Source organism: Oreochromis niloticus, linkage group LG3, assembly GCF_001858045.2.
Source record: "Oreochromis niloticus isolate F11D_XX linkage group LG3, O_niloticus_UMD_NMBU, whole genome shotgun sequence".
Classification (NCBI taxonomy): domain Eukaryota; kingdom Metazoa; phylum Chordata; class Actinopteri; order Cichliformes; family Cichlidae; genus Oreochromis; species Oreochromis niloticus.
Genome location: NC_031967.2, coordinates 20672531 through 20691494, shown reverse-complemented (window position 1 = coordinate 20691494; position 18964 = coordinate 20672531). Strand labels below are relative to the sequence as shown.

Below are 18964 nucleotides of genomic sequence, written 5' to 3'. Positions count from 1 at the left end.
GTACCAGACTGTTATACAGTTGGTCAGGATGCTCTCGATGGTGCAGCGGTAGAAGTTCACCAGGATGTCTGAGGACAGGTGGTTCTTCCTCAGAGTCCTCAAGAAGAAGAGGCGCTGGTGAGCCTTCTTGACCAGCTTGGAGCAGTTGGTCGTCCAGGTGAGATCTTCGGAGATGTGGACTCCCAGGAACTTGAAGCTGCTCACACGCTCCACAGCCGTCCCCTTAATGTGGATGGGTGGATGTGGGTCAGCATTCCTCCTGTAGTCCACGATGAGCTCCTTAGTCTTCTCGGTGTTAAGCAGCAGGTTGTTTGTGTCGCACCACTCAGCCAGACGATCCACCTCCTCCCTGTAGGCGGCCTCGTCGTTGTCACTGATGAGGCCAATCACCGTGGTGTCATCTGCAAACTTAATGATGGTGTTGGAACCATCAGCAGGTCTGCAGTCGTGGGTGAAGAGGGAGTAGAGGAAAGGGCTCATCACACAGCCTTGTGGTACCCCGGTGTTCATTGTGATTGTTGATGAGCAGCGGTTATCCAGTCGGACGTGTTGGGGGCGGTTGGTCAGGAAGTCCAGTAACCATTTGCAGATGAGGGAACTGATGCCCAGGTCTGTCAGTTTCCTGATGAGTTGTGAGGGGTGGATTGTGTTGAATGCTGAACTGAAGTCTATAAACAGCATTCTGGCGTAGGTGTTGTTGTTGTCCAGGTGTGAGAGGACAGAGTGCAGTGCGATGGAGACTGCATCCTCTGTGCTCCTGTTCTGGCGGTATGCAAATTGGTGGGGGTCCAGGGTGGGGGGGAGACAGGATTTGAAGTGTGCTAAGACCAGCTGCTCTAAGCACTTAGTGATGATGGGGGTGAGGGCTACTGGGCGGTAGTCATTGAGGCTAGATGGGTTGGAGTTTTTGGGTATCGGGACGATGGAGGTGGATTTGAAGCAGGCCGGTACCACAGCGTGGGCCAAGGACAGGTTGAATATGTCTGTGAGCACTCCTGCAAGCTCCCCAGAACACGCTCTGAGAACACGCCCAGGGATACCATCAAATCAAGCTCAAATCAAGCAAATGCATGAGGAGGATCACAATGCTCAAGTCTCTGCACATGAAAGTAAAAACGTAGATGCAGTGAGACATAAGCAGACATGCAAAAAAGACAGACAAGGTAAGATGAAACCGAACGACAAAGACCAAGCAAGCACATTTAATTGCAAACGATGTGGAACTAAGCATGCATCACGCCAATGCCCTGCTTATGGCAAACAGTGCAAGAACTGCGGGAAAATGAATCACTTTGCCAGAATGTGTAGATCGAGAAAAGTGCACACTGTCGCCGATGAAGCCACGGATCAGCAGGCAAGTCTGTTCATTGGGGCTGTAAATGCAAAAACACAGACACGAACAGATGAATGGACTGTAGAAATAAAAGTTGGCCACAAACCTGTGAAATTCAGAGTCACACTGCTAGCGATCAAAGATTTGTGTAAATTTGACAAGCTGAATGCATTCTGTACTGGACAGCAGCGTCCTTTATCGCAATCTTTCTTGCGCTACGGACCGGATGATGTCAGACAGTATTTTCACGGACCGGCCTTTAAGGTGTCACGGATAAATACATCAAATTAAAATGATACGACCAAGACAAAAACTGTGGTGTTTTGTAAATTTAATAATAAACATGAATTCACTGTGTACTTGTGTAACTTTATTAGCAGCGTCCTCCTGAAATGCGCCAACAACATTGAGAGTAAGATCCTCTCTCTCCTTGATGCTCTCTGATCACTATGGTAACACGTAAATATTTCTTTCAAAATAAGACAAAACTACCAAAAAAACAAAGTACATGAAAATATATAATTCACCATAACGCTAAATCAGTGAGAGCCCTGTGCTTGTTTCTCTGCAACGAGCCGGTCCCACCTGGACATAATGGGGGACAGTGACACCTGAAGTGTGTTGCTTTTGCTCAGTCTGCGCCGCAATTTTGTTTTGGAAGCTGTAACTGCAGAAAACTCCGCTTCACACAGTTATGATGTCGCAAATGGCAACAGGGTTTTTAGTGCTGTTGTGGCAATCTCGGGGTATTCTCGGGCTACACCGGCAAAGCTCATAATTTACTCATAACAACCAGGAAAAGATCCAGGGAAACCGAGTTAACAATAAAAACTCTGAAAACGATAAATTTCACACTCCAGCCTCAGCTCTCGCTGCCCGGTACCAAATGACTCACGGTCCCGGTGAGGGCGCGAAAGGTGAACCGCGTTATAGCGAGGGACCACTGTAATACAAAATCAAAACACTGGTTCACAGACCCCGGACTGTGACAGAAGCATGTGGAGTTGAAAAACATATCCAGTAAATTTCATAAAAAATGAAACAAATGTAATGATCCCAGTTTATTCAGCTCAGTTGTTGCACATGTGGAGTTTTCATCAGTTTTCAGCAGAGTGGAAGCAGGCAGTGGTTCTCTGCCACTTTTATTGACCCAGTTTTCTCCTGTTTTGTGGACAGCCAGGAAGGTCAGGCATTGCATCTTCCTTTTCTTGATCAGGGACGTTTTACCCTGTGTTTTGTTTCTAGGAAGGGGGAGAGTTTTTAATTGTTATTTTGGCCTCGGAGACCCTGATGCTTTTAGCTTCCTGGCTCAGCTGTGTTTATTGTGAGGCTTTTCCTTTTTTTTCAGCTTTGTAAAAATAAACCCTCGATTCAGCAGCAGCTGTGTGGTTTTTGCGTGCGTTACACACTTTTCCCATGTTGCTTTGCGTTTCTGTTTTGAGGGGCGTAACAGTCCTTAAATTCTGTCCACATGGTGTTCCTAATGTGAGTGAATAATCCAGCTGTTAGCACAGCGAGTTTACAACATAGGACACATATTAAACAGGTCAATACTGATAGATACTTTATTCATCCACAAAGCAAATTGTTGTGTTAGAGCAGCATGATAAAAAGTGAAAATAGGGCCTTACACTATGAGACAGCGCAGGAATTTTTATATTTACAACAGTGAAAAAGAAAAGTAAAAATTTAATTTGTTAAAAACAGTTAAAGTAAAACTGATATTGTGTATAATATGTTAGGGTTTTTATACCTGACAGGAAACTAAGATCTCAGGTTATTCAGAAGGATCACAGCCCACTGACAACTCTGGATTATATGTTCATAAATGTATAAATATGCAAATATAAAGATGTAGAAATAAGTAAATAGTGGGATGTTTGAGTATAAAACTTTTTTACAATGTAAAATCTGAGAGACTGAAGTTGTTAACATGATATTGTGTTGATGTTCAGTCTCAGTTTAGATTTGTGCACACCTGGTTGTTTTCAGTCACTCTGCTGGTAGATTCTAAATATCAGTAAATTACCAGGTTTAATCTGATATTTTATTGTTGATTTTCAGTCAAATTGTCACTGGGATAAAAAAAAAAAAAAAAATGATGTGATTACCACTAACAAGAGCAATAAAAACAAGGAAAGCTTTAATGATCATTTTCTATTTCTAGAAGTCTGATGATGTGATTTTCTATTTGAACAGCTCCTCCTAAGCCCACTGTGACCCTGCAGCCATCCAGGACTCAGATAAACATCGGTGAGACAGTCACTGTGAGATGTGTGATTCAAGGAGGTGAAAGAGCTCCGTGGACGTATGAATGGAGACGAGGCCAGAAAAACATACATGAAACATCCAGTGAATACAGAATCAGCAGACTTACTGAGTCTCATGGTGGAGGATACAGCTGTCGGGCCACAAGAAGTTCTTCCTGGACAGAGTGGAGTGACATCACCACATTGAGAGTAACAGGTGAGTTGGACATATTTCACATATTTTAATTTGTACTGAACAATGTTTCATCAATGAAACAAAACATTTTCTTTCAACAGCACTGTAGGTTTATTTTGTGTTTAGGATCAAAAGTAGTTTAAAATATCTTTTAGTCTCATTATAAAGATATTTAATAATCACTCAATGAAACATCTGGAAAATATTTTGTTAGTTTGATAGAAGAATTCAGTCCAAATGTAATAATCCCAGTCTGTCCCATCTTGACCTCATGGCTGCACATGTGGAGTTTATCACTGCAGATCAGTTACTTCCTTTGTTTTTAGCATTTTTACACTAATTCCTCGACGTTTCAGGTTTGACTACAATATAACCTCATTTTATTAGAGACTGTTCTGCTACATTACAGGTTCCACTTAGATTCTTTCCTGTAATTGTTGTTAATGGCATTTATTTATTTTAATTAATGAAAAGTAAAGGTGTTCATGGGTGTCATAATATGTTTAATGATACTACAGCTAGAAGAACCTCCAGTGTAGAACAGATCCATTAGTGCACAGGTGTCGAACTCCAGGCCTCGAGGGCCGGTGTCCTGCAGGTTTTAGATGTGTCCTTGATCAAACACAGCTGATTTAAATGGCTAAATTACCTCAACATGGCTTGACGTTCTCCAGAGGCCTGGTATTAAACTAATCATTTGATTCAGGTGTGTTGACCCAGGGTGAGATCTAAAACCTGCAGGACACCGGCCCTCGAGGCCTGGAGTTCGACACCCCTGCATTAGTGGATCAGTGGTTTAAGGTTCAGTTCATGGAAAAATCATTGAGAGCCACAAGAACCTGTTTGTTATACAATAACTACAAGTGTGACAAACTCCAATGTCCCAAATCAGCAACTGTACCAGTTTCACATGATGACATCATCAGAACTTTTAGAAAGCATTTCTGTTACGTTCCCCTGAGGGGTCTAGGCGGTGAGGGCGAAGTAACAAAGTGTCCGGGTCAGAAAAAGGAGTCAAGGAGGCAAAAGGGTTAAATTAAAGAGTTTTATTAAAGTAGCTCAACTAAAAGAGACGGACAAGCCGCTATCACCATTTAAGGAAACAAACAAAACTCAAGCGTTGGTCAATAAAGTAACGCAAGTCAAAGAGAGCAGCTCACTAGCTGCAACCACCCAGCTCACTAGCTGCAACCACCCAGCTCACTAGCTGCAACCATTCACATGGCACTCTGGCCCAGAGCTCACCTTTCCCTGGGCTTAAATCCCTTTAATTACTGACCAGAGTCAGCTGCACAAAAGAATAAAGGTGGCAGCTAAGGCAGGAGAGATGGTCGGACACGCCCACACAGACAACTTCAGGAGGCGTCCCTGCTAGGGCCGTAACACCCCTCCCATAAATACAAACCCGTGGTTTGTCAGCTGATTACGATAACCAAAACAATTAAGTCCATAACCGTTTCATCACCAAATTGCAGGCTTTCCACCTACCAAACCCCATAGCAACGGTTAGGCATCGCCTGTGGAAGCTGCCAACCCCATCTCAATGGGTTCAAAATACTGACTGAGGGTGGCCCCAGACCTTCAAAACAATGTCCCATGTGATAGCCAGGGCTTTTTTGAGGCATCACATGTGGAGAACCCAGCAGACAGCTAGTGGGCCTTACTGAAACACTTTGCAGGCGATTCTTCAAGTCACCGGTACAGGCATGTTTGTTAGCCAGGGTTGCAGGTCTTAGTGGTGGTTTGCACAGTCTGTCCCCCTGCAGGTCATTTTGAGGACATGAGAAATGGTCAACCAGCGGCAGCTCAGGGTTAGTTGACCTCTGACCATGACCACAGGGCACTACTGAGCAATTGTGCTCCAAATTTAGCCTTTTACTAGGCCTGGCAACCTTGTCGGTTTGAGAACCACAACTAACTGTTCTTAAGGCAGGCTCTTTTTGCTTTGAGTGAGTTTTCTGTTTTAGTTTCAGACATTTGGCAACAAGATGGCCAGGTTTGTGGCAAAAGAAACACAGCTTTGGTTTGCATCTTGAAACCACAGCTTCTTCAGCCTTTCTAGCTGCTCACTTCTAACTTTCCAAGACGTACTATGGCGCACAAGGATATCATGTCCTACAGCATTTGTTTCATGAGTTAGCTTAAACTCATCTGCCAGTATGGCAGCCTGCTGTAAAGTGGAAACCCTCTGTTCACTTAAATAACAAGCAACACACTCAGGCACTGCGTTCTTAAAGTCCTCTACCAGCACAAGCTCACGTAACGACCCCAAGTCGTTAACCTGGCTTGCAGAGCACCACCTATCCTATCAAAAAGCTTCGCCTTGTTCCTAGCGAAGTCAAGATAGGACTGACCCTGTGCCAACTCCAAACCTCGAAAATGCTGCCTATAGGCTTCAGGTACAAGTTCGTAGGCTTGGAGGACGGCACTTTTAATCTTTTCATAAACTAGGCCGTCCTGCCTACAGACCAGAACAAGCTTCCTGAGCCTTACCTGTGAATTTACACAGCAACATCACCCCCACACGTCTTGAGGCCACTATAATGCAGCTGCTATGCTTTCAAACACACTGAAGAAGCTCTCAACACTGGATTCACAGAAAACTGGAACCAGGTGAATGTTATTGCTTACAAACGAGCTTCTAGACACCTGTGTACTGATAGCTGTATCATCCATTTTGGGGCCGGAGAAGGGTTAGAAAACACACCCTAATTAAGACACAACCACACCCCTCTGCCAACTCACTCAGAGACTACCCAATAATTAACCCATTAATGGTGAACTACACAACTTACTTTAACTGACCAACTCACCTCTTGCTGCATACACATTAACAAATACAACTTACCCAGTTCCTAAGCACACCAAACTCTACCTACCTATCTTCTGGAGCGTGCTGGGCTCGAGGCGACTTGAAAGGCAAAGCTTCAGCGACCGGAGCCCTGAATTGCCTACCCCCAACAGGGAACTTATCCCCGCCCAGGATTACTCCAAAGATAAGAAAGGCAAAATAATAAAAGAGTGGCCGAAGGAAGAACTTAAAGTGAAGCTCAGCTGGACACTCACCTAACTTAACTGGGAAGTTGTGGTTCTCAAAAAGGTGACAAAGCAAGATAATCAAATCCAACTTGAAGCTCCCTTTTCAAATATCCCGGACGAGCTAAGGCAGGAGAGATGGTCGGACACGCCCACACAGACAACCTCAGGAGGCGTCCCTGCTAGTGCCGTAACAATTTCTCACATGATAATTTCTTCCAGTCTTCTTAATCTGCTGTCAACTCATGAAAAAATAATCTGTAATTTTTTGGAATCTAAACAAAAAATGTGCAAAGTAAAGACTTTACCTTTTACATTTTACTGAAAATATTGTGTTACAGTTTGAAATTTTTATGTTGTGACTTTCTTAAATGTTTAACTTGTTTCTCTGTGAATCAGCTGTTTTGCAATGACTCCACTCTTATGTTATAAAGAGCAGAGTTTTTATGTTTCTCTCCTAACTGGATCATTCTTATGTGAACAGTTCCCGTTAAGCCCACTGTGACCCTGCAGCCACCTTGGCCTCAGATATACAGCGGTGAGACAGTCACTGTCAGATGTGAGATTCAGGGAGGTGAAGGAGCTCAGTGGACGTATGAATGGAGACCAGCCAAGTTAAACACACCTCCAACATCCAGTGAATACAGAATCACAGTTACTGAGTCTGACAGTGGAGGATACAGCTGCCGGGGTAAAAGAAGCTTTTACTGGACGAAGTGGAGTGACGCATTAACTGTAGTATGTAAGTTGGACACATTTCACTCATTTTAATTTATACTGCACAATGTTTCATCCAAAAACACAACAAAATACTTTGTATTTCAACAACACTACAGGTTTTGTTTTTAATCTTGTATCCAAAGTAGCATAAAACAGCGTTTAATTTAATTATAACAACATACAGTAATCATACAGTAAAGTTAAACACACCTCCAACATCCAGTGAATACAGAATCATCACAGTTACTGAATCTGACAGTGGAGGATACAGCTGCCGGGGCAGAAGGGACTATTTGTTAACATATTGGAGTAAAATTAATGGACTGACTGTATCATGTAAGTTGGAGATGTTCTGTACAGATAATTCGTTTTGTTAAAATAAGTGAAAACTCTCACTTTCTTGCAGATTTGTAGCTGATTCTTTTGTGCTGCTCACTAAAATATTTTGGTTTCAGTTTGACACCAAAAAAAAACGTGAAAAACAACTTTTCACTCACAGTGAAGATAAAAAACATATCAGAGTAACTTCTCTGCTGTGCAGCTCTACAGAACAGGAAAACAGTCTGTGTTTGTCCCAGTTCGGTGATTTTTGTGTCACAGGTTTACGTGCTTACACAGGGACCTCCAGAGCCTTTTCAACAGTGCTGCGGACCTCGGGGGGAAAGCAGTGCTGTCTTTACTAGTGGGGAGAGTTACAAAGCTTTCTTCGTTATGAATTAGTGATACATGTTTTATTAAACAATTAAAGATAAAACACCACAAACTCTAGTAGAGGACATAAAGTCAGAGATAGAAACTACAAGGAGCATTTAGTACAGGTAGAGCTCAGTGGCAGCACAACAAATTCTGGATCCTTTGCTTTTAGTTAGCATTTAGCATTAGTAGCGCATGCGGCGTCTGCTGTGAAAAGTCCTGTATGCTGCGCACTGTGACTCACAGCAATGTTTCTAACCTTAACACAAAGTCAGCACTGACTTTGTGTTAAACTAATCCTAAAATAATAATGGTATTTCTAACCACTGACATACCACAACTTTATCATTTCAACAGCTATCGAAAGTTAATGGACCTAGCTTGAATGGGATATTTATAGAGAGATCCTCCAGCTTTAAACTTTATTAGTGGTGTGTGGATCGATATTGAAATATCATTTCTTCTGATACCTGTAATTTATGTTCTAAAATCGATTCTCATATTAAATATTTTAGTACTTCGGAGTAAATTTGTAGTTTATCATTAACAGGAACACAGTGGAAACAAACTATATCATTCGGATTGTCTAAATTGGGAGGAACTACTTCCTCTTGTGCCTTTCATAGTCATATGCAAAATACGGCTGTATAAATGCGTTGCAGCCTCTGGCGTGTGCACTCACAACAATGGCTGTTCATAAACAAAGTGATGTGTGGACGTATTTTACCTCCACAAAAAGCCAAGATGCAGTATTTGATACATGTGGCAAGACAGTGAGGTTTTGTGGTAACACCACTAACCTCGTCAAACACATCAGAGTAAATCATATCACAGAATATTAAGAGCGTATGTTGAGGCAAACTGAAGAGGAGGAGAGGGACAGGTGCTGCTAGGGCGAGACAGACGTCTCTCGCGGAGTCCTTTAGTGCTTCAGGCAGCAACATGCTCAAATAGCACAACTTCAAGTTTTTTTTATTTCTATGTGATTATTCTGCAATATTAAGCAATAAGTACAAGTAGTCTGACGTCCTGTAATCATTATGAAGGTATATGATTTCAATTACATAATACAATTAAATATTGTATTATGAAATACAATGAAACATTAAGTTTTTGTACAAACTATCAGTATCGGATCAGTATCGTCGATACCACCCTGAATTTTACTTGGTATCAGATCGGAAAGGAAATCAGTGGTATCGCACATCACTAAACTGTATTAGCCTTCCAGGACCTGAAGCTCAGTAAAGCACCCCAAGCAGCCAAACCCATCTGTTTTCTGATTGGATCGTTACATTTGTGATTGATATGACATTAACCAATCAGCTGAAAGGAAGAAAAATCAGGTCAAAATGACTGTGTGTAGTATAAAATCACAAATAGTTTTTGCTTTGTATCAGGAAGCAGACCTAAACAAAAAATTGTAACTCGTGTAAATATTTTTATACAAACACAAATCTTTTTTACACACACACACACACACACACACACACACACACACACACACACACACATTCTCATCTGTAGATGCACAAACATACAATTTTCACATATTTTGATTTACAAGGTTACAAAACCAAACTCAGTTCACAAATACGGATTTGATTTACAAGTACAAAATATTATGACCACAATTTGAGCCGTACATGTTGTCCATTATTGAAATGAATCTTAGAGGTTTCAGGTTTGAGTTAAAGAGTCTGGTCTCATGAACAACACACACTGCATGTTTTTCACTTAATGAACTATGAACTGCAGACGACAATATGGACTCATTTTATTGGACGCGGTGTTCTGGGAATCCATCCTACCTGACAAACCATCCTACCATCCTTGTTTCTGCGCATGCGCACAACACGAAATTAAGTGGTGAACCATCCTGCCTTTGTGAATATTAGCCAGAAAAATACTCTGACGGGTAAAATGAAGTGCCAAACCGTCCTAGCTTTATAATTATGAGCTACAAGCATACTCTGATGGGCAAAGTTAAGTGGCAAACCATCATACCAACTTAAATTTGTGCTGGAATTACTCTGTGACAGCAGAAATGTGCATAAACTACTTACGGTAGGACGGTTTGTCAAAGTAGGATGGTTTGTCAGAACACGCTGGTCTGTTAATTCAGGTTAGGACTGGGCGATATGGCCAAAAATCCATATCATGGTATAATTTGAAGCATGTGCGGTAACGTTAAATATATCGCGATATATTATTTTCTTCTGTATACTGTATTTTACACACTATTAAAATCCTTTAATTTTCTCAGAAATCAACAGTGCGCCTTATATATGAATTCTGGCTGTGCTTACTGACCTCGAACCGATTTTATGTGGTCCACAGCGCTCAAACATCTGTCAAAAAATGGTAAGCTACGAAGCCGCATTGCTTGGTGGATTGTCGGAGCATTACTGCCGTAGTCAGGAGCCTCGCAGAATAATCTGGTTCCAAACCTCCGTCCACTTCAGGTCCCAAAGTCAAACGAACCCTGCAGCATCACTGAGAGTTAAAAACTGTCTAAATTGTATCATCTTTAATAAAATGATCAGTGTTACTGCTTTACCAGGTGTAACAGTTACGTTTAACATCCAGGCATTGATGAAAACAAAATGTATTAAATTTAACAAAGTTAGAAGTTAGCAGGAAGTTAGCTCGCTATTTTCGAGTTCTCTCTGACTGTCTCCTTGGTGCTTCCTTGTCCTCGTCGTCTGTTAGCTTCGTCTCCATTTTCATCATAATAATTTTACCATCTCTGTGCAAGTCTGCAAATTTCTAACCTTAATTACTGGGAGAATAATGAATGATGCTTACAGTGAGTAAAAAGAAAACTGACTGCATTCTTTGGACAGAGATTCACTTTTAATGTTTATGTTTAATGTAATACAGACACATAAAAATACACTCCAAAAACAGAAGAGTCCTTGAAATGTACAAAATATTGATTAAAAAAAATTATAAAAATTGGGGCAACTTTGCCTGTGGTACAATGTATACAATGTATGAAAGAAATCTTTACTGCAGATATTAATTTGACTAATTTACTAATACTAATATTGTGTTGTAAGATTTATGAGTTTCATGCTTTCATAGTGATACTTGGGAGAGCTTGACATTTTTCTCAGGTGGTACACACTGTAAAAAGTTTAAGAAACACTGATAAGTGTATGTGTGCTTGTGGAAAACATTTAAAGCTGCAGTACAGAATCTTTAAAACAAGCTTAAAACATCTTTAGAATATAAACAGAGCATCTGCTTCTCTTTACAGCTCCTCACTCCACCAGGGCTCCGTTTGGCACTTTCTGATAGTGCACAAATGTGATGTACGTACTGCGGCAGTCACTCAGACAACTGGATGGTCCAAAAGTTGGCCCAATCTATTATTACCTGAGGTTTTAGTAGAGTTGTGACTGAAACACATAAAAATATATCATTAATTTTAATCTCCCCAATCAATGATAATGTTATGTTCAAAAAATGTTTCAACACAGTTTGTTTTGCAGATTCTGTATAACAGCTTTAATATCAGGAGAACACAACTTCCAGACTGTATGAGTAAAATCAGGTTTTTTCTCTTCATCAGTTTAACAGTTTCTGTTTTGCCTGTCACTGTTCCCTGCCTGTTTTCTCACCTGGTTCTTCCTGACCTTGTACTTTCTCCTCACGTTCTCCTCTTTCCTCTCTCCCTCTTTGGACTGACAGTCATACACAAATAGATTCAATTAGATTAAAAAATTACATTAATATGAAAAAAATACTATTAAGATCCCTAACAAGAAGTCCTCTCTCAGTGTACTTTCAACCAAAAGGCAAATAACCAAACCACATGAACATCTAATAAAAGATATAAATATTGAAACACTGATCCAACATTATTCTTGATTGATGGATCATTTGATTTTACACTTGTACCTGAATGTGGCTCCTGTTTTTGTTGAAAACGTCCTAATATCCATTATGAACCTGGCTGTCTCTCTGTACACACACACACACACACACACACACACACACACACACACATACACATTCTTACTTACATACAGAAGTTCACACATATACATACAATGCCTATGTCTTAGAACCAATTGGGCGTTACTTTGCTATGACGTGTTTTGTGTGAACTGTCTCGCAATAAAAAGGCAGCAGGAGGAGGTCAGAGTCGGGGTCATTTTCGTGTTAGACACAGATGATACCTCCCTTGCAAGTGAAAACGATCGATCGCTGTTGCCTTGTTTTTCTTTCACGGGAATAAGTCCTGGAGTCAGCGGGGTCTGACTTTAGACCCAACATTTATTTGGTCCTCCGAGCCGGAGCCTAAAACATCACATCCACCGCGAGGAGAGGGAGAGGACGCCACCGCAACGTGATTGACGGAAAGCCCTGGTGCTACTTTGTCACCAGGCCGGGAAGTTTGCGTCTGGGCTCCCCTCGGGATGGATGGCGATTGACGGGATACCGAGACTCTTCCCGTGAACGAAAACAACACGAACAGTGAGTACAGAAGGCCTTAGAGAGCGGCTACGTGACCCTGCGTTGAGCGCAGGTACGGGAGCGCTGGTCACGAGAGCGCACGTGGACCCAAAACAATAGAGAGCCCGATATCATAAGAGAGCCTATGAACCTGGCTGTCTCTCTGTACACACACACACACACACACACACACACACACACACACACCAGGAGTTATAAGGTTAATGGGCACCCAGTCAGTTAGCTAGTTAGTATCCATTTCAAACAGGACAGTGGTAACAACAGTAGGATACAGACAATTTTTAGATTTTAAATAGGCTGTATACATTTCAATGGGAGCAGCAGGACGGTCAAATGTCGCTGATTTTACTACAGAGCAGGACGGATTGTAGGGTAGCAAACATCGTCGGGAAACACGTTTTCAACACTGCAGGTTACCTGGGTGTAAGGTTTTTCAGCTAAAAAGAAACATGGTCTGACTCCTACCTAACTATATAAAGAGTAACTGATGGTTAAATGCAGCTAATATGTCCTGTTTAAAGCCAGACACTCACACCTCCGCTCCGCTGCGTCTCAGCCACCATCGGTTTGGCAGAAAGGGCGCTAGAGTCAGAGTAGGGGAGAGGCGAGCTGGAACAAACCATTTTGGGAGAGGGGGGGTATCTATACTTTTGTTGTTAAAATATTACGTTTCAACCAAGTACTGTATGGTTTTTATATTTTTAGTAGTGTGTCACACAAACAGCAAATATTGTAAAAAAACAACAAAAAAAGGAAATTTTGCTTCAGCACCCCCAGAAATTGGCTAAAAAAGGCCCTGCTACCGACTAATTTTCCCTGTATCTCATTTGTATGAATTAAAAAAAGAGTAAAATCAAATTCCTCTAAGTGTTATATTTTTTCTTTAGATATCATCTATACAGTTCTTACTGGCCAATAGGGATGGGTATCATTTAGGTTTTATCCGGTGCCAAACCTTTACTTTTGAAACCTGCCGGTGCTTAAACGTAAATATTTTAATTTTTTTGTCAGAACCCATATCGGTACCCATCCCTACTGGCCAATACCAATATACCAACGACAAAAATACATTTCAGTGCAAATCGAATAAACCATAAAAAGTGTTTCAAATGGTGAGTTAGTTAAAACCTCACATGTAAGCTATGCCGTTATTTTTGTGCCACTATTTTAAGCGCACGTATAAAAGATTTTTGCAAGTGTTGCATTTGGAAGAGAAATTTATTTTGAGTGAAGATAAGCTAAATTTGAATGAACAAAGATTTATTGCTGCTTCATTTCAGTGTTTGCAATTATCCATATCCATAATTTTGCAATTGTCCATATACACACACAACAGCAGCCCTTCTCGCTCAGTTTTTGCATTTGCTCTTGCTTGGATCGCGGACCTGCTTGCAATGTGTTGCTTGCGCTCTCAACATTTCTACCCCTGCTTTTATATTTGTGCCACAAAACCAACCAATCACAGACTTGGATGCAAAAAATTCTGATTGGCTGTTTTGGTCTCCAATCAGCTCACTAGCTGCTGTAGCTAAACCCAGGCAAATATCCCAGAATGCATTTCATCCAAAACTCAAACGAGGCAGTGGCGGAAGAACGCAGAGTGGCGGAGTTTAAAATATTGACTGGGAATGAGCTACAAAAAACGATGTGCCGGGAGCCTTGACCAGCCGGTCAGCTGGTGGGTAACAGGCATCTCTGAAAACGTTAGAGCACTGTTGCAAATATGTGACGTCTTAATAAATCGAGCAGATGTTTGAAGTTTACACAGCAACATTCTCGCCTGAAAATATCTCAAAAGTTTGTTTTGTGATCCAGAAAGAGTAATATTTCACTGCCTCGTTTGAGTTTTGGACGAAATGCATTCTGGGATATTGCATTTCGTTATTTCGAGCTGATTGAAGAACAAAACAGCCAATCAGAATATTTTGCATCCAAGTCTGTGATTGGCTGGTTTTGTGGCACAAATATATCGGAGTACAGAAAGAGTTGAACGCACAGGGGCAGAAATGTTGAGAAGCGTAAGCAACACATTGCGAGCAAACGCAAATGCAAAAACAGAGCAAAATGGGCTGCTATTGTGTGTGTGTGTGTGTGTGTGTGGATAATTGCAAACACTGAAATACATTTTTGCACGCAGCAATTAATTTTGTTCACTCAAATTTACCTTTTCTTTCCTCAAAATCAAATTCTCCTCAAAATGCAACACTTGTGCCTGCAAAGGTAGCACATGTGGGTACACTAGCATACTTTTCACAGGGCTAACACATCTAAGACATCGTTAACAGCTTCTACAATCACATAGAAGCTGTTTTATAAAGTTTTATAAATTTTATAAGTTAGAAACGGGACTGTGAATTTGATGTGAAAAAAAATGCACAGAAATAAATTATATTTCAAGAATAATTAAATAGATTCAACATCTTTCTTCAACAGAACTGCAGACTGCACAGATGGTATCTTCCCAAAGGAAAAAGTACTATAGCTTACTAGGGTATATTAGACTTAACAGTTACTATATACAGTAATGGACTTCTATACATTTTACATCAGATTAAAACTTTGGGTGTAAGATTCGGATAATTATTTATTAAAAGCTAGACATTTTAAATGAGAATAAGAAAGAAAAGTATGTCTTTGTGCCCTTTTCCCTGTTGATGCCCTATCGGCCCCGTGGCTAAACTTTGCTAGACCCGCCCCTGCACAGTTACCAGCCGTCAGCTACGTAGAAAAGGATCCTGGTGTAGAAAGTAATATTAAATACATTCTAACAACAGCTTATCAAGCTTAAACGTGCTGCTGTTGTTCAGCCGCTGGTTTCCTCTTTCTGGTGCAAAGTGAGCAATAAACAAACAAGAGAGACGGACTCGCGACAGAAAAGCCGATCAGCTGATCATTAATCAGTTTCATGATTGAAGTAGCAGCACGAAGGGGAGGGGGAGAGAGAGGCAGTCGCTCCATATATCGGTTGTTAAGCTTAACGTGGGAATGCTTTACAAACATTCAGAGATGAACTTACACACTTGCTTTACTTCTCTCTGGGATAACTTCCTCGGAGATGAAATGCTGGTTTGGTAGCGAGGCTACAAATACACACAGCCGCTCTATCACATGAGCACACTGCTCCGACGTGCTACGGTTATGAGGCGAGTTACGCCATGTCGCAAGTTTTGTGAGGTGCTTTTTTGATATTTAATGGATCGGATTACATTTTTTATTTCTCTCCGATATCCGATCCAGTAATTTACGTCAGTATGGGACCGATACCAATACGTAATATCGGATCGGTCCATCTCTACTGTGAATCACAATTTAATTTGCACAATTCGAGACTCACCAGAGTTCATGTATTTCTCACACAATACATTAACTCTGTAGCTCAACACGTTACAGGATTGCAAGTTCCACATGGTGAATGGACTGGTTCTTTCTACTCTCCTGGAGTTCTCAAAGCGCTCTATACAACACACCCATTTACACAAGCACTACTATCTATACGTTAAGTGCTTTCTAACTATCAATCATACGCATTCATACGCCATAAGTATCTTGCCCAAGGATATTTGGCATGCAAACTAGGGGAGCCAGGGATCGAACCACCAACCTCCGATCAGCAGCTGACCCGCTCTAACTCCTGAGCTACAGCCACCCCACCACAGCAGTTTTGTGCATCTGCAAAACAAAATCAGTGCTCAAAACTACGTTTCATGGAGTTCTTTTACCCTTTTAACACAGTGCAATATACAGAGAAAGTCACCTTGCTGCGTGCAGACAGCTGCAGTGAAAGAAAGTTAACATGAGCAGTGCAGCGGTGCATTCACGGTACATGGGAAAACTCAATACTTCACTAAAGATAAAACAAAATAAAAATAAAAATAAAATACCAACCAATAACCAATAATACATACCAGGACCAGGGTGAACTTTGAACTTGTAGGTGGGAAACAGAAGACACAGAAATATACAACCAGTTTCCAGTTTACATTAATTTATGCATCCGAAAACCAGAATAAAATATTTAAATAAAATTAAACAACAATATGTAAAAATATCTCTCTCTGTCTAGTTCAGGTTAGTTTGAACTCTTATCTGTGTTAACTACAAGTTAACCTGTGTTAGCTCCTACAGGGTTAACCAGATTTCTTTCAGCTGCTCTTCAAACTCTGATCAATTTAAGTCGACTCAGTTCACTCACTAGACCTGCAGAGTGGCTGGTTAGTTATAATCAGTAACACAGTGAGTTACCAGTACAACACCAACACAATGAATGGAATTACAACACTGAACGCACAAAATCAGCTGTCCACAGATTTACAGAGAAAACCTTTCACAGTCACAGTCTGGTGTGGAATCAGTTCTTGGATTAAGTCCTCTGTGTGTCGCAGTAACAGAGATTATGGTGGAGTCCTACCACAGTTCAGCAGTGTGAGTCAGTTTCCTGATCTCTGGAATATGAGTTGATCCAGCAGGAACAGAAGATTTCAGTGGAAGTTCAGATCTCCTAGGCTTGGATCACCATCAAGGTTCAACAGTCTCAGATTTCACTGCCAAGATCTGCACTCGGCTAATAAACCTGGCCTGTTGTGCAACACAAACACTGAAGTCTTATTCCAGCATTCCTAACAGCTCAGCTGGAAATCACATCCAAACTGCTCCCTGTAATGGCAGCGGTGAAGTTCACCGTGCTTATTATTGTGGCCTAAAGACATCTGTGCGACAGGAAATGTCAGCTTCCACAGCAAAAGAATATAAAACACACTTACTAGGTCTCATCTTAGCTATCAGAGGCTTCAACATCAGATTGAGTAAAGAAAACAAGGACATAACATGTAATTAACTGTAAATACACACAAGTACATATTTTAAAAAGTCACTGTTCTCATCAAAACAAAAATGCAGAATAGAATCATGTGTGACACAGTTTGTTATATCTTCAGCATTGACGTTTCATGATATTTGATCATTTACATGTTTCCATCTTTAAATTGTTCTGATTCAGTCATTTTTACTTTTATGTTCTTGTTCTAAACTGAACTGCAGCGAAACCAAAGGCTGAACTGAGACACAATAACACAACTGTTCCAGTAGGGGGCAGTGTGACCCTGACCTGCTCTGTGAGCCCATCATCATCATCATCATCATCATCATCATCATCATCTGGATGGAAATACTACTGGTACAGAGATGGGAAATCTTATGAAGCTTTGACAAATGGACAAATCAGTGTCTCAGAGGGAGGACTCTACAGCTGCAGAGGAGGAAGAGGAGAACCAGTTTACTACACAGAGGACAGTGAGTCAGTCAGGATTGACACAACTGGTGAGTTTAAATGTAACTTCCTACAAATCACTACATCTGATGGTAATTGAACCTTTTGTCATTCATGTGTTTTTATTGTACTTTCTTGAACATTAACAGTGTCAAACAGGCCTGTTGTGACTCTGTATCCAAACTGGTCTGAGATATACAGAGGAGAGACGATCACTGTCAGATGTGAGATCCATGGAGGAGACACTGAGTGGGATTATGAGTGGGAAACAAACAGCACCATAAAACCTCCAAATCAAACTGAATACAGGATTAGATCTGCTTCATCATCCAACAGTGGAAACTATCGCTGTAAGGGCAGAATGAAAAGTTCACAGCATAACACAACAGAGTGGAGTGATTCAGTCACACTGACAGTTTCTGACAGTAAGTCATATTTGCTTTAAGCTGTTTGAACACTTTGCAAAATGTGTTTCTGTTCATATAGACTGAGATTATTATTCTTTGTATAAACTGAGCTCACTGTTCAGAGACTGTACTACATGTTCACTGAGAGAAAATCTTTGTTGAACAGATAAACCCCGTCCTGTCCTCACTGTGTCTCCATCATGGCTGAGTCCTGGAGCCTCAGTAACTCTGAACTGTCAGGTTGAACATCCGTCTGCAGGATGGAGCTTCTACTGGTATAAAGCTGTTCCTGATCTATCAGAGAAATCCTCCAGTTATGAGCTGCTACCTGATGGCAGTGGGACTGCACAGGACTCCTACATCATTCATGGACAGACACACACAGCAGGATATGTGTGCAGAGCTGGAAGAGGAGACCCAGAGTATCACACTGATCACAGTCAACCAAAGTTTGTCTGGTCTGCAGGTCAGTTTGTTTCTCTCTGTCCTTTCAATAAGCTCATGTTAGCTCATCATTTTATTCACCAAGATTTAGACCATTAAAATCTCATCTCCATGACGACCATTGATGTCTGTGTA

General features: G+C 41.1%; 2 protein-coding genes and 2 long non-coding RNA genes across 4 annotated transcripts in view; 3 read left to right on the top strand and 1 right to left on the bottom strand.

The window, feature by feature from the left end:
* The window catches only part of LOC109198185 (low affinity immunoglobulin gamma Fc region receptor II-b), a 997390-nt gene that overhangs the window by 788976 nt on the left and 189450 nt on the right, over positions 1-18964 (top strand). The gene's annotated exons all lie outside the window — the stretch shown is intronic.
* Positions 1-18964, bottom strand: part of LOC112846491 (uncharacterized) — a 161832-nt gene that overhangs the window by 11025 nt on the left and 131843 nt on the right. The gene's annotated exons all lie outside the window — the stretch shown is intronic.
* Positions 1-18964, top strand: part of LOC109196528 (leukocyte immunoglobulin-like receptor subfamily B member 3A) — a 122303-nt gene that overhangs the window by 14256 nt on the left and 89083 nt on the right. Inside the window, exon 8 of the mRNA XM_025906000.1 lies at positions 3533-3799. Within this exon, the coding sequence (XP_025761785.1) occupies positions 3533-3799 (267 nt within the window). The remainder of the gene's footprint in view (positions 1-3532; positions 3800-18964) is intronic.
* On the top strand, positions 7542-18610 carry LOC106097308 (uncharacterized). Its single transcript, XR_003219485.1, has 3 exons — positions 7542-7556; positions 17750-18028; positions 18552-18610. It is a non-coding gene; the product is annotated as an uncharacterized LOC106097308 (long non-coding RNA).